Source organism: Culicoides brevitarsis, chromosome 3 (genome assembly GCF_036172545.1).
Source record: "Culicoides brevitarsis isolate CSIRO-B50_1 chromosome 3, AGI_CSIRO_Cbre_v1, whole genome shotgun sequence".
NCBI lineage: Eukaryota > Metazoa > Arthropoda > Insecta > Diptera > Ceratopogonidae > Culicoides > Culicoides brevitarsis.
This window is the reverse complement of record NC_087087.1, coordinates 12,338,801-12,355,280: the sequence shown is the minus strand read 5'-3', so window position 1 is coordinate 12,355,280 and position 16,480 is coordinate 12,338,801. Positions and strand designations below refer to the sequence as shown.

Sequence of the window (16,480 nt, the reverse complement as noted above, 5' to 3'; positions counted from 1 at the left end):
GTGCACTTGAACTCACTTCGATTTCATAGAAAATTGCAGCAAAGTGTCTCTTTAAATTTTTATGGAGCAACTAGAAGATTAAATTTTGAAGACGATCTCTTTAGTTCGACGACTTTGGGAAAAATAAACATTTTATTTCATATTTTTCCCACAAGTCGAACGGAGAAAAATTAAGAAATTCAGTTTTACACTTCAATAAAAATTCATTTTCTCGTCTCGTCTCAATACAAAACCCACAGCTCAATAAAATTCCATTAAATCCGGTCCAAACTACCGTAAATAATGGAAGAATTTGTGCTATTGGTGATTTTTTGGGAGAAATCTTTTTGTGCGGAGGAGTATGATCAGAGGTAGGAGTAATGCTCTGAACGTAAAAATGATTAATAATGAAAGGTTGATGTTTGTTGGAAATGAAGGCGGAAATTTGTGTCAGAAAATATGAAAAATCACGTACGGTGTTTGATTTTCTTGTGAAGTCCGGTTGAACACGTGATTTTTTTTTTATATATATTTTTTTGTTTGAGGGTTTATTTAAAGTATTTTATGAGGTTTATTGAGGATTTAAATAAATAAATAAAATTAAATAAATAAATAAAACATAATTTTAAATTAAATTAAAATAAATTAAATAAAAAATTCAATTAAATTTTTAAAATAATTAATTTAATTAAATTTTAATTTTTTAATTTAAAATTTAATTAATTTTTAGTTTTTCAAAATTAATTAATTTAATTTAATAAATAATTTATTTTTTTTTAAATATTTAAATTTTAATTTAATTATTTTATTCTAAAAAATATTTTTATTTCTAATTTTATTCAAATTTTAAGATTTTTTTTAAATAATTGTAAAATTTTTATTATTTAATTGATTATATATTTTTTATATTTTTTTTTTGTTTTATTTTAATTGATTTATTTTATTTTTTTTTTAAATTTAATTAAATTTTTATATGTCAAACATTTTATTTTTTAATAAAAAAAAAATTCACAAAATTTATCGCATTTTCTATCTAATTTTTTAATTTTATTTTTTTTTTATTTATTTAAAATTTTATTTTTCATTTTAATAAAATTAATTTTTTTCAAATTAATTATTTATATTTTATTTATTATTTAAATTTTAATTTTAAATTAAATAATTAATAATTAATTTAATAAATAATATTTTTAAATAATTTAATTAAAATTAAAATAAAAGCTCAAAAAATTTTTTTTTTAATTTTTAAAAAAAGAAAAATTTTTTCGTCAAAAAATATTGAATAAATTTTAATTTGAAAATGAAAAAAATTTATAAAATTTATCGTATTATATATTTTTAAATATTTTTTTATTTTAATCAAAAAAAATAAATTCTTTAAAAGTTACTTCAACTGAAAAAAAAAATTAAAAATTCTTTTTAAAAATTTCCATAAAAACATGGAAAATTTTCTCATTAAATTTCCTCCAAAGTAGTCTAAAGACTTCAACTTTAATAAAAGACATCCTTCAAAAAAAAAAAAAAAATATTTCTATTTTTATCCCAATTCCTCCTTCAAAAAAAATCCTTCCGCAATAAATTTTTTTCATCAGATTCCGCAACAAAAATGCCAATTCAATCGTTTCAATTTTCATTACTACTCGTTCGAGCACAATTTCCTCTTTCACAAACAATCAACATGCCAAAAAAAAAAAAGTAAAAATACAATCAAATTTAAGTTCATCTGTCAAAAATCATCGAAAAAATATTCACGACTGACTTAACACTCGACGATCAAATTTAACAGAAAAATGCTTTTTTGAGCAGAAATAATCTCCGTACGACACAAATTTGGACAGCGCAAAAGTGTCAATAAACTCGTGCCATTCCCATAAATTGAAATGTTGAAACAAGGAAAAAAAAGTGGAAAATCCCTCGAGAAAAGGTGAAAATTGCTGCTGCATTTTTTCTCACGCCCCAGCAAAACACGTAAAAAGCTAATCTTTTATATTTGCATTGTTTTCACGTTCGCCGCACACGGAAAAGTGCCGACCTTGACCCATGCAGGGGAAACGGAGCCCAACATCTGTAACAAAAAGCGAACAATTGAATTGTCTGTGAGAAAGAAAAAAAAATACAATATAACTAACACAATAAATACTGATAACAATTTCCCCCTTGTGAGTCTTTTACGTGTCGAGCGAAGCGGAATTGAAAGAAAAATAAAACGAAAGAATTACGCATCATTGAAGACAAATTATTATTATTGCGTAGCCAGCGAGCCAACAAAATAAAAGAAAAACACACGGAAAGAGGGTGCGAAAGAAATTCAATTTTTATCAATAAGCAAATATTTTACACGGTTTTTTGCGTTGAAATTGATTTTTTTATTCTGAACATCTGTGTCGCTAGAATTAAAAAAAATTATTAAATAAATAAAATCTACAAATAAATAATCAGTAATAAGTAATAATAAAAAGATAAAAAAGTTAGAATAGGGAACACTTGTGTTTGCATTGCAGCGTTTCCCCTTTCCTCGAAGTCGCGACGCGTTTAGTCAAATATTTGTCATCGTCATCAACGTCATCATTGGCGACGAGGCAAAGCGATGAAGAAACGTCGAGACAAATGAATCTAATTTGTGGATTGAAATTTTCACACACACACGGCGGAATCACAAAAGGCTCGATGGGGAGAAAATGTGCAATTTTTTAACATTCAAAGAACAAAAAAAAAATATGAACTGCAAAATGTTGACTTAAGGCTTAAGTCACTGAAGTTTGACTTAAGATAAATTACTTAATTTTTTTTTTTTTCAAAATAATTTTTTTTTTATTTTTTTCGAAATTTAGATGAAAGTTAAAAAATATTTGATTTTTTATTTATTTTAATTTTTTTTTAACTCAAGCTTAAGTCAAAAGCCTATTAACATTAAGTCAAAAAATTCTTTTGATTTAAACTTGAATCTTAAGCTAAAAATTTAAGTTTAAGTCATAAGTTTTGACAGCCTTGAAATATCGAACCAAGCTTAAAAAAATTAATTTTTGATAAAAAATTTTAATTCTGGATTAAAGTTGTTTTCACCAAAATTGCAATTTTTGATAAGATTAGATTAGATATGACTAAGCTAATACTACATAAATTTAACTGTTTATGTTTTTATAAGCTTTTATAAGTGTTTGAAGCTCGAGCTTGAGCCGTTGAGCTTTAATCGAGCTTAGAAATTTAAAAGACGTAAATAAATCCACTAAAAAATTTAATTTTTTTCCAACTATTATTTTTTTATAGATCCTTTATATTTTGTCTTAAAATAGCATTTGAAATCAAATTTTTTAAAAAATTTTGTAATTTTATAAATTTATCTTGTTTTTAGTCGACTTAAGAAAATTTTCATTAAAAAATTTTTCATTTTTTAAAGTTCATTAAGTATTTTTTCATTTTAAACGCACAAAATTTATAAGAAAAAAAAATTACTTCCAATTTTTGTTTCCAAATTATCTTAAGCTTTGTTTAATTTTGAAGCTTTTGCAATGTCTAATTGAAAAAAAAAAACAAGAAATTTTTATATTTTTTTAAAAATGTTTTTGTATCATTTTTGAGCAATTTTTACCTTTTTAAAGACAAATTTTAAGTTTTTTTTTATCGATAAGAGTAGAATAAATTAACTTTCACCTAAAATTTTATATTGGAGATAATTCGTAAAAAAATACTAAGAAATGAAAGAAAAGTATCACTTTTGGAGTAAAAATTTTTCCTTTTATTAAAATCGAGCGGACCTGTATATTTCGTTCTACCCTTAGAATTTTTTTTGGAGAGAAATCAACTCCTAAAAGTAGGCAATAAATGTTAAACTGCCAAACTTACGAGTCTCTGAAAAATTTTTTCATTAGTTTTTTTTTTCATTCTAAACCTTTGATGACCAAGAAAAAAAAACATCCAAAACAATTTTTTGAACTAAAATTTGAGTTATTGCGTTACAAAAATTATTTTTAAAATAAAAACAACTTTTAAAGATCAAAAATTTTAGTTCAACTGGACAAAAAACTCAAAATTTGCTTTAGGGAAAAATTTTGAATGTGCATTGGGTCAAAAATCTTTAATGTGCCTTGGGACAAAAATTTCAAAATGTCAATTGGGGCAAAAATTTAAAATGCGATTAGGGGAAATTTTAAAATGTGCATTGGGTCAGAAAAACATAATATGCCCTGGGAAGAGAAATTGAACTGTATAATTGACTTTATAACGAATTTTCGGAACAAAAATCAATCCGCTTGAAAGTAATTTTAATCAAGACCTAAAATTTTCTAAAAATTAGTCTTTAAACATTTTAAACTCACCTGTTTTAAAACCACACCGTCACGAGATGGATTACGTGTGCGATTTTAATTAACAACTCGACATGTAACCAGCAAGCATCCTGACGACTAACTCTTTAATGTAACTTTTTTTTTTTCGTCATTTGCAAAAAATAACATTCTACAAGATTCTAGCAAAACCAGAGAGAGAGAGAGAGCGACAGAGACGGAAAAACATATTTGTTAATTTTCTCTGTAAATAAAACGTTAATTAAGTGCGTTAGGTAAATGTTCCTCATCATCATCTGTTCATCGCATCTCCGCTAGCTGAGCAAAAATCTGGCTATGGGTGGATGGATAGATGATGATAAGTGATGTAAATCTCTCGTTCAAGAGGATTCTTAATTATGATGAAAAAGCTGTTTAATTTTCCCTAATTAACTTTATATAAACAGCATAGAACGAGGTTAGGATTACATGACACGCGCCCAGGTATTTTCGATGGCAAATTGTTGCGAATGCAATTCTTGATTGGATTCTTGTTGCGAAACTTCGTTTTTTTTCACGTTACGTCGAGAAGAAACCTTTTTTAATAACGACGACACTCAAGGGTGACATTTTTATTCGTGATATAATTATTAATAGAAATTTTTGGGATAGCAACGTTTTTTTTTTGTAAATAATTTTATTAATTAAGTTGTTTTGTGTGAATAAAAATTAAAAAGAAAATGAAATTTGGTGAAAATTTTGAGGGTGAAAATTAAATTTAAAGTTTAGCGTATTTTATTTGAATTTTTATAAGACAAAAATTATTGAAATTATAAATTAAAATACGATAATTAACAAAAATTGTCACTATTGGAAAAAATTTTAAGATTTTTTTTAAAATTATTTATAAGCAAATTTTAGTTAAAATTAAAAAAAAATAAATAAAAAAAATAAAATAAAATAAAATAAATAAAAAAAAATTAAAGATTTTTTTTGTTAATCGAAGAAATAAATTAAATTAAAAAAATTTTTTAAAATCAATTTTTTAATGCAAATTTTAATGAATTAAAAATATTAAAAATTACTAAAAATAACATTTAATTTTTTTTAAATATTTTTTGTCGATAAAAGGTTTAAGAAATAGCATTAAAATTTTTGAGTTTCTTTTTATTCTTTTTTTTTCATAAAGTTAAAATCTATTTAAATTGAAAAAAAATGCTCAATTTTTCAAAAATTTGGATCTAACTGAAAAATTTGTCAATTAAAGTTTGAAAATTTAAAAAAAAATTATTGAATTAATCAATTAATAATTTATTTATTTTCATTATTTTTAATATTAATTTTTTTCATTTCAATTTATTTTTTTATCAATTTTTTTCAAAAAATAAAAAAAATATATTAAAATTTATCGAAAATATTCGAACGTTTTTTTAATAAATTAATTTGATTTATTGTTTTTTTTTTCATTTTTAAAAATTTAAATTTAAATATCAAAAAAAAAAATTAAAAATATTAAGAACTGTTAAAAAATTGTAAATTTTTTCATTTTTTCTTTGAAAAAAAAAATTAACAGACAGACAAAAGTTCTTTTAAAAAATTCATAATTTCATCCAAAGAAAAAAAATTGTCAAGGGACCTGTTCTTGATATTTTTTGTCGCTTATGTAAAGAAAAAAGAAAGAAGATAAGACATGAAAAGAATAAAAAAATATAAATAAACTCTTCTTCCTTCATTCCACAAAGCAAAAAAAAACACAAAAAATGTAAAAAAATATTTAAAAAGGACAATTTTCTTTATATTTATCTTGCTAAAAATTGCAAAAAAAGGAAAAACGATTTAAATGCTAATATCTGACTCTAATTAAGACTATTTATAAATTTTTTCTTCATTTCTCTAATTTTTTCTCCGAGATTTTTCATGAATATTAATAAAAAAAATTTAAAATTCAAACAAGCAGATTGGAATTTTTGCATCGTTCGACTCGTAATTAATTGAGTATCACTGCACAGTCATTCCAATTATGGCAAAATTTCTCGTTCGCGCACATTAAATAATCAAATCAATTTATATGTGCGGATTTCCGGGAGATGTCATTATCGTGTCAAATAAAGCGAGCATATGTCATGTTATTGTCGGCTGTGAGAATGTAAATATTTACATAATTTTTTTTTTATTTTTTTTTTTACAGAAATCTGGACGAAAAAGATAAGAGTCCGTTTGTTCAGTTTGCCGAGAAGCTGCGACAGACGCACAAAATGGAACATCCTCACTACAAATACCAACCGCGTCGTAAAAAATCCAAAAATGGTCAGACAGGGGATCAAGAGCCCCCCCGTTCTCGGTCCACTACTGGAAGCAGCGGAAGTCGCAGAAAAAATCAAAATTCCTCGTCAGGGACTTCGTCGCATGAACAGATGTGTATCGAAAATGACAGTCACTTGATGAAATCAGCTGAAGCGACGTTATTTAACAATTCCGCGATGTTTATGGGACAAAATGAGAAGAAATTCGATTCGCGTGGCTTGGAGTCTCCCAGTTCGATAACCAGCTCAAATTCGATAAATAACGATACGCATCCCCTAACGCCCCCCGCGACGCCTTATACGTACGGCGGAACCCCCGCCTATCAATCTCTGGCTCGTTCTGGGTCCTCTTCGGGTTATGTAGCGTCGCCCCAGCGCGAAATTTATCCCAAAATGCATTCGCCCACGACCACAGATTATTTGTCGAATGGTTTATGACAGTGGCGCCATCTACGTCTTCTTATACGACAACGGCGTCCCAAAAACCGTCAACAGATGGCGCTCATCGTTATTACTCGCCTTCCTGCTACGTGCCGTACTACGTGCCGAATCACTTTGGGACAAGTAACGTCGCCGCATCGACATCATCCCTTCTGCCACTGACATCGCCGTCAAATTACACAGAAAATGCCACGTGCGACGCTGAATTGAAGGAAATGGAGCAATATCAAGACATAAATGAGCTACAACATTCCTCGCATCATCATCAAATGGCGTTGCAGCAACAACAACAGCAGCAGCAGCAGCAACTTTTACAGAACCAACAAAGCCGTAAAATGATTACATCAGCAATTCATGCATATAAACCAGGCACAGCAGCAGCACCTGTAACGAATAACAACAACAACAACAACGACGACAACGAAAGCATATTAGAACTGGATCCTGTTATTCCAATCAATGAACAATACGCTGCATCGACTCTTAATAACCATAACATGCTGCAAAAACAAACAAATTTCGCTGTGAATTGCCCCACGGGTGGCAGCATGACAAATAACGCAGGCGATACACCCACGAATCCCACAAATATTGCCTACTATCACTTGGACCATCATCATCTGCCACTTTATCCGAATTGGACAAATTATTCCAGTTCCACGTAATTTTCTTTCCTTTTTAATGAAAATTTTAAAATATTGAATTTCTGCAAAATAAAAAAAAATCTCAATTAAAAAATCGGTTAAAATTCAAAGGAAAACTTTTCATATTAAATGTAATTTAAAACATTTGTTCGAAAGTGGAAATTTTGGTCGAATTTAATTAAATGGTGGTTACTAATTTTTCGGTTATGATATTAAATTCTGCGGAAAATCGTGATGCACATGAAATTTAATTGAACAACAACAAAAATAATTTATGGCAGGGGAAAGTGCAGCACAGCTTTAATTTCGTTAATGGATTCGGACAAAGTGTTTATTGTGACGAAAAATTTGTTTTAGTAGCTAAGTTTAATGGCATTCGAGGATGTTTTTTATGGTGAGGATTTTTTTTAATGAGCGTATTTTTTGATTAATTGGAATTTAAAAAAAATGTTAAATTGAGTGAATTTTTGTTTAAAATAATAAAAAAAAATCAGAAGTGAGCAAAAGAAAATTATTTTTTTTAATTTAAAATTTTTAGACTTTAAATTAATTTTTGTTAATTTTTTAAATTTAAAAAATTATTTTTTTTAAATATGGAAACATAAGTGCCTTATTACAAAAAAAAAAGTTCTCAAATTTCAGTTAAAAAAAATTTGAAGCTTAGTTAATTGACAAAAATGTTCAAGCGTTAAATAAAATAAATTAAAAGAAAAATAAAAAAAAATTGAAAGTTATTTAATTTTTTTTGAAATTTCCTGTATGTTTTTAAAAAACTTGAAGAGTTTTATTATTTTTTATTCATTTTTTCTAAAAAAATCAATTAAAACCATTTTTAATTTAATATTTTTTTTTCAACCAAACTAAATAATTTCCAATATTTTTTTGAAAATTTTTTAATTTTTTTTTATTTAAATTAAAAATTTAATCAAAATTAAATTATTTAATTCTGAAAATTAAAATATGAAAACATAAGTGCCTTATTATAAAAAAAATCTCAAATTTTATTTTAAAAAATTTAAAACTTAGTTAATTGATAAAAATTTTCAAACATACATTAAAAGAAAATTTAAAAAAATATAATTTTTTTTTTGATCATTTTTTTCTGTTTATTTGAGTTAAAATTTGAATTTTTTTAATACTTTTTATTTATTTTTTTTAAATTAAATTAAAACCATTTTTAATTAAAAATTTTGACCATGAGTACTAAAAAATATTAAAAATATTTTTAAAGCAAATAATTAATTTTTTTTTAAAATTCCTAATTTTTTGAAGTAAATTTTTAATAAAATAATTTTGATGAATTTTTTTTCAAAATTAATTTTTATTTTCAAAGAAATTCTAATAAGTTTTTATTAAAATAATTAAAGTTCATTTTTTGCTCAATAAGACTTTTTCAGAAAACTTTAACTTTTTTTTTAATTTTTAAATAAATTTTTAATTTAAATAAAATTTTAAAATTAAAATTAACTAAAAAATAAATTAAGTATTTTAAATAAAAAAAATCAATTTTAAAAAACATCCAATTTAAAAAAAAAAGTCCTTTTACCGACAGACCAAAAAATTTCCTTGCCAAACATTGATTTTCCTTTTTCCAATAAAAAATTAATTCAAAAGCAAAACCGATAAAATTTTAAGGGTCTTTCGTCTCTTATTACGACCAACTGATGCGATGCCAATGACGATGTCCCCGTAATAAAAGTAAACATTTATAGATTAGATTAAGTCCAATATAAATAATAATTATTATAATAAACAATATTAAAAATTTTATGTATTTTTTGTTGTAAGTATAGTTGAATAGGTTTAGGTAGCAAAAAAGAAAGTCTCGAGTACGTACGAAATCCCCTTACAAAAAAAAAAATCTTATCGATAAATTTATACAATATATAATAAATGTTAAGGCAGTAGTTACGATATATTTTAAGAAAATTTTAATGAAATTTTTCTTGTACAAGAAGAACAAAAATTTGTTATATAAAAAAAAAATTAGATGAAAATAAATATTTTTTTTGCTAACAGTTTTTTTTTTGTCGTCTTGTTTAATTTGAAACAGTTTTTTTTCTTAAATGGTGGTTGTCGTGCTAAAAAGATATCAATTTACCGTCTGTTTCTTTCGTGATCTGTTGTGCGTCATTGAATCCTGCTGTTGCCTCAAACTCCCCACACTTGTTAATAGTTCTGTTTTAATTTAAACAAAAAAATGTTGAGATACTTATTATTACGATGATGATGATGATGAGATGATGAACGAACGATTCAAATTCCAAATCTGTTTTCGTTCAATTTCTGCGATGATGAGTACGTACTTGACGGCAAGTCTCTGCGGCACACATCAAAAATATATAAATATTCAAAACAGAAAACGAAATAAAAAAAAACTCAACATGAACTAGATTTTGTTCACATCATCTTGCGAACACGAAGATTATAGAGATATGCTGCACTATATTTGTTTTAAAATTCAAAAAGTTTTTTTTTTGATGAGGCGCTCATAACATTTTTTGTAAAGCATTTTTGGTGAATTTTCGGATGATGAAAAATGACATATTGCTTTGATTAGTCGGAAATACGGATGGCGCTAACTCCTGTTTCGCATTTCATTACATCAGCAAGAAATGTTATCTTCAGAGCACGTTGAACAAATTAAAATGATATCTTGGAAAGTTTTTCATCTTTATTCATGTGCGCTCATACGTGGAAGCTTGGTTGATGTTTCAATCAACTTTATGTTCGCAATCCTTCCTTTTTTGTGTTATTTCTTATTTTTTCTCTGAAGAAAACACATGTCAGAATGGGAGGCTCCAAGTCATCTAATTTGAATTACCTTTATCTACCGTTTTTTTTACTTGCTTGCCTTGCTGAGAGGAGAACACGGATGAATTTAAAGAAAAGAAGCAAAAAAAAAATGTTAAAATGTATGGAAAATAAGTGGATTACATACAATTTGCTTCTGCTTCACTTGCAAAGATAATGCTGTATAATGCTATAATGGCGAAAAAAGGGTAGAGGTAAGATTTTCTCTCGTCGCTGAAGGAGCCGATGGCTATGATGGGGATTACGAGTTGAAAAATAAAGGTAAGATTTTTAGTATGGAATTTTTAACATAAGCATGTCATTCGTTTGTGGAGTTGGAGGGTATCAAAGATCGTCGGTTCGAGACCTAAGTTATGAAAGGCTTTGTAGAATCGTGTTTAGAATTTACTTAGAACTCATAGAGAAACTTTGTCTTTAAGAGCTTGAAAGATTCTTAAGAAAATTCCTTTACTCAACCCATGTAGAGAGTCTAGAGACCTATTAAGAGATCAGATTAATCTCTTAAATAAATTTGCTTCTTAGGAATCTTAGTTCTTAGGAATTAATTTAACTTCTAAAGGAATCTGATCTCTTCAGGAGGTCAATTTTATGCTTCAAGAAATCAATTTGATTCTTTAATTACTAATTTCTTACTTTGTTGACCCTGCAGTTATGTCTTAGCCTTGGTTTGTTGAAGAACGTCCTTCTATTCGGATCTGTTTTGTGCCATTGTCCGCCAGTTGTTGATGTTTATATTGATTTATCTGATTTGATTCAAGGGATGATAACACAAATTAATTTGACTTATAATGAACTTTATTACATGTATTACGGCACGAGGTCAAAGAGCTACTACGTACTATCAGTCAGCTGATCGTCGCTCGAACAACTCAACAGTTCAGGATCTCTTCGGAACAGTGTTGCTGTGGCTCGATCTGGGTCCATTCGTACTAAGTAACCGGCAAATCGAAATCTGTTGACTTTCACTTGTGCCACTATGTTCGGCTTTCCATACTCTTGCTCTAGTTCGAAGTTGTATCTACGTCTCCATCCTCCTCATCCCGTTTTGCTTCCAATATTGTTCTGAGAAGCTTGCATTCAAAGGAGAGATCTTTTGTGAAGTTATTAATTAAACTTTTCACTTGAGAGATCCAATTGACCTCCTGAAGGAATCAACTTGACCTCTAAAGGGATCAAATGGACCTCTTACGACTCTTTGATTGATCCAGGTTTGAGCTTTTTAAGCAATATTCCTCTCCTTCTAAAAATGCTAATTTAAATATTTGTATCCAATGCAAAACCTATTTACATAGATTTGAAAAACTCATAAAGAGTCTTTTTTCAAGTTTTGACCTCAATAAGGAGTTTGGTCCAATTTAAGATAAGTTTCCAACATCCTCTGTCTTTAACCATAATTTTCTTCTTGATTTCCTTCTGGATTCCTGAAAAAAGTGAATTAGTTAAGGTACTTTCCTCCAAAGATTTAACCTTAAGAAGCATATCTGATTAATTTGATTTGATTAGATTCCAGTTATGATTTTTCTCAAACTACCTGACGTTAAAACTCCCTTGCATACCATTCTACCTTCCGCCACTGATAGTAAAGCCTGAAGATAAGTGGATGCACAAGATCATCATAGCACAGCAGCACTATAAATTTCGTTGATACCACCTGCATGTAATCCAATTTCGAGATATGGCGGGAGAAACTGAAAGAAAAGAGAGAAGCAAAAAATGTAAATATTCTCGAGTACATTAATGCACTTTAAAATATTTTCTTCTTTTCTTGTTAACTTTTATCATCATTTTTATTAAAGTTGACATTAAATTAGAAGAAGGTAATTTCCTTTTGAAATTAGTTGGGAGTTTTCCTCCCGTTTTTTTTGTCTTCTGTGTCATTACACTTCAACGAGAGAGCTCTTTGATGCCAAATTTCGCTGGAATTTGGAACCATACATGAGTGCGTTATCACAAGTAGCATAAAATTCTTTCATGTTGTTCATTGGTTGAAGAAACAAAAAATTGTACGTGAGAATACTTGTGTCTGACAAATAACAAAGAGTGGCTCAATTCACTTTTTTTGTTCGTCGTAAGTGCTTTTATTCTAGACTTAAAGTCGTCTATCAAGCATTTTTTGTCTCGTAAAAGGTCAAAAACGACCCAAAATATCCAAGTTATCGCATGTGTTTCACTTTTTTCTGTGTGTCTCTCTCAAACCTAAACACTTTTGAATCATAAATAAAAACAACAACACAAACAGAAATTTTCTTTTGAAATTTCTTCAAGTGTAAAAGATGATGTTTGCTGCCTTTTTGTACGTCGGCAATTCTACATAATTATTATTCATAAAGAAAGATACTTCATGTTAGACAACAAGACACACAAAAAAGAAGAAAATGAAGAAAAAATTTAAATTGAAAAATAACATTGTTTATATCTCGGAATGAAAAAAGAGAAAAAGATGAACACAGACAAGTAACTTGATTAACCTTAGAGGCATTGGCATCCTTTTCAGTTATGGAAAAGGAAAAAAATAGAAAAATTTTCATGATATTGAAAATCTATCGTGTTCACTTCGAGGCATGTCGAGCTTAAATGACATTCAGACAGCAACTTAAGTCGAGAATTAAGTAATTTTTTTAAACCACGCCTTCTTTCTTCAAGTGATCGATCGTCTCATTGGTCGACGATCATCTATGAAATTATCTTAGTGTGGGTGAGATCTTTCGTCTCACTCTGATTTCGTAATAGAGACATTTCATGAATGAATGAATAAATAAATAAAATATTGTAATGATCAAATTTATTTTTCGATTTCTCGTAGTATAGAAAAATTGTAGCCATTGGGCTCCTATCTGCATATTATTGAAAATATATTAAATTTCTAGTCAAAATATGCCGAGAGACAATTTGAATACTATTGACTTTATGTATTTATTTGAGGCTATGAAGCTATGTGAGTTCATAGAAAAATGTTTGAATAGTAGAGCAGTGGAATAACGTAGGGGAAAGAAAAAGGAAACAAGAGAATTTGGTACAAAATGTACATGGGGTTTTTTTGAAATGTATCTTGCTGAGATACATTTTTCTTTAAAATATGTTGAATAAAAAAGTTTCTATGGAACAAATTCAAAGAATTGGGCAGTTCAAAGCAAAATTTGAAACTCAAAATGTGCATAGGGATGAAATCTTTATTGAAGCATTTGGTAAAAATTTCAAATTTTTTAAAAAAAGCACTTTTAGAATTCCCGGGACGGTTCTTGAAAGAAAATTTAAAATGGAGTCGGGATTGGAGCCAAAATGTTTTAAAATTTTATTGGGAAAACAAGAAATTTTAAAAGTATTGGGTTACATTTTTCTTTAAAATATGTTGTAAAAAAAATTGGGCCAAAATTTTTAAAATTTTAAATATGCATTGGGTCCAAAATTTTAAAATGTCATCTGGGAAGAAAATTTAAAATGTAGTCTGGGTCAAAATTTTTAGAATCTTGAATGTGCATTAGGTCCAACATTTTCAAATGTCATCCGGGGAGAAAATATTAAATATGTTTCGGGTCAAAGATTTAAAATTTGCACTGGGTAAAGATCTTTGCTCTGCACTTTTAAACGTTAACTGAAACAAAAATCTTGATTTTACCTCAAGGCAAAATTTGTAAATGTAAACTGGGGCAAAAATGTCAAATAAACAATCAAAAATTCAAAATGTGCACTGGGACGGAAACTCCATTTTTAAAATAGGCTATTTTCGGTATTTTATGACATTAAGAAAAAATAAATTACTTACCAAACGTTTTTTAAATCCTCTTCAAAGACTTTAGTACTTTTAAATCGACCGCCCTGTACTCGAACGCCTATAAATTTTTCTTGATTATTAATTTGATTAAACTTTTATTTGCATGTTATTTGTAGATGATGTTTATAAAACAATTTATAAGTCATTTAAATTGTAATCAAATAATAACAAACAAAGTCTAGCAAAAACTTTTTCTCTTCAATTAGTTTTTTCCAAAACGAATATTTCCTCATAGTTGAACACAAACTCTGAATTGTATGCAATGAATTGTACATCATTTTCGATTCCCAGAATAGAAATACAAAAACTCTCGAGCGTCATGAGTCAACAGAAAATCATAATTGACTTTTGGAAAGTTCGTACATGTACACATGTGAGTTTGTGCGTGATAATCTCTTAAAATGCACATTAAGCTAAAAACTCTCGACGAACAAAAAGTTTTTGTTTTGCTTCTACGTTCAACAGAGTGCATTTTCCTCGGAGGAAATCAGAAACACACCACAATCTGCCAATAAATTGTGAGTAAATCCCATTTATCTCTTCAACATGCAAACATGATGCAAAAGTTATTGCAAATAATTGCTATTAACGCAAAAGTTTTCCGATAATTACAGGGGAACGAACGAACGGCGAGCCTTTTCCTCATACTCGAGCAATTATTACACTGCGGTCGAAAAATGGGTTAGATTAGTCCCTTAGGAGTTCAATTAAGCTCTTAAGTTAATTAAGAAGTTAATTTGAAGCCTTTTGAGGAATTAATATAACGCCTTAAGGGATCAGCTTAACCCCCTTTGAGGTTAGTAATCTGCAGACCCAAAAAATCATTTCCTTCAAGACTTAAAAAACTGTAGATCACTTAAGAGATTAAATTGATCAAAATCGGATCAAAATAACCTCTTAAGTGACCAAAAAAGCTCTAAAAAGGTTCAACTATCTTCCTGAAGGAAATAGGTTTTTGGGTCTGCGGATGACCAACTTCAAAAATAGGTTTTTGGGTCTAAGTTGATCCCTTTTTTAAGGCCCTGGGGTCTTGAAAATAAGACCCTCAAACTTTGATGGAGAAATGGCCTTCATTTTTTTATATTTTTTTCAAAAGGGGGTTAAGTTGATCCCTTAATGGACCAGATTGAATCCTTGAGGAGTAAAATTAATCCCTTAAGAGGTTAAAAAACTCCTTTAAGGGGTTAACTTACTCCCTTAAGGATTAATCTGATCCATTTATCGACCATAAGGCAATGACGTCGTCGTTCATATCCGAGTCAGTAGGTAAAAAAAAACTTTCATTCAAAAAATTACTTACCCGTATTTTTATCCATCATTATATAGAATTACACAGAAAAAAAAGTTTGTCAAACAAATTTTTGTGTATCCCGTACGACGAGAATTTTGTCCATCATCATCCCCATCATCTGTTCAAATAGCAGGACGTACACAGCGCTCCGAAATCGACAATTCCTTTAATGTTGGGCTATTTGCATCGGTTTGGAGTTTATAACCTCATTGACTTGTTACTACATCCATAGTCCTTTCCATCGCATGACTCCGAGCATGCGCGTCGTTATCGTTATCGGGACCGTCAGGATGAATGGTTCAGCTATAAGTGCCGAACATAGTAGCAAATTCGACTCAGTCCTCGTCGGAACAGCAGCAAGGAAAGTTGTGACTAAACAATGCTTTGAAAAATTGTTACATATCTCAACAAGTTACTATATCAAGGGATTGTCTAATGGATTTTCTTCCTCCCCTATTTAATATTATATTACCAGTCAATTTATTACTTTAAATAAAAAAGAATTTAATTTGGATCAAACCAAAAAGTAAAGAAAAGAAAAATAAAAAGAAAGCGTGCATAAAAATAATTAAAATAAAAAAGTGACCAAACTTAAGTATCAAAATAATAATCATAAAATATAAAAAGGCAAATTTAGTGTTCCAAATAAAACAAAAAAATCATTTGACGTCAAAATAAAACGACAAAAAATAATAAAAAATTATCATAACGAATCCGCAGTGCAGAACGTGCAAAAAAATATATTCAAATTATATTACAACGTCTTTGCCAACGACCGTCACAAGGAAGAAGAGCAAACAATAAATATAATAAATCATATCAAAAAAAAAATACCAGCCAACATGTTTTGGATACTGCGAAGAACGGGCGCAGTAAATCTCTTCAACTCCATCAACAATAATTATTCATCAAAATCTGGTGGATCTAACTTTAATTCCGTGTCAGGTAAGGAAATGTTATAGTATCTAAAGCAA

The 16,480-nt window shown here is 28.2% G+C and overlaps 2 protein-coding genes across 2 annotated transcripts in view; both read left to right on the top strand.

The window, feature by feature from the left end:
* The window catches only part of LOC134835201 (transcription factor SOX-9), a 29,012-nt gene extending 22,030 nt beyond the window's left edge, over positions 1-6,982 (top strand). Inside the window, exon 3 of the mRNA XM_063850072.1 lies at positions 6,430-6,982. Coding sequence (XP_063706142.1) covers positions 6,430-6,982 — 553 coding nt within the window. The remainder of the gene's footprint in view (positions 1-6,429) is intronic.
* Positions 6,983-15,964: 8,982 nt separating this feature from the next.
* Positions 15,965-16,480, top strand: part of LOC134834911 (GATA zinc finger domain-containing protein 14) — a 30,153-nt gene continuing 29,637 nt past the window's right edge. Inside the window, exon 1 of the mRNA XM_063849717.1 lies at positions 15,965-16,451. Within this exon, the coding sequence (XP_063705787.1) occupies positions 16,349-16,451 (103 nt within the window). The 5' untranslated portion in view covers positions 15,965-16,348. The remainder of the gene's footprint in view (positions 16,452-16,480) is intronic.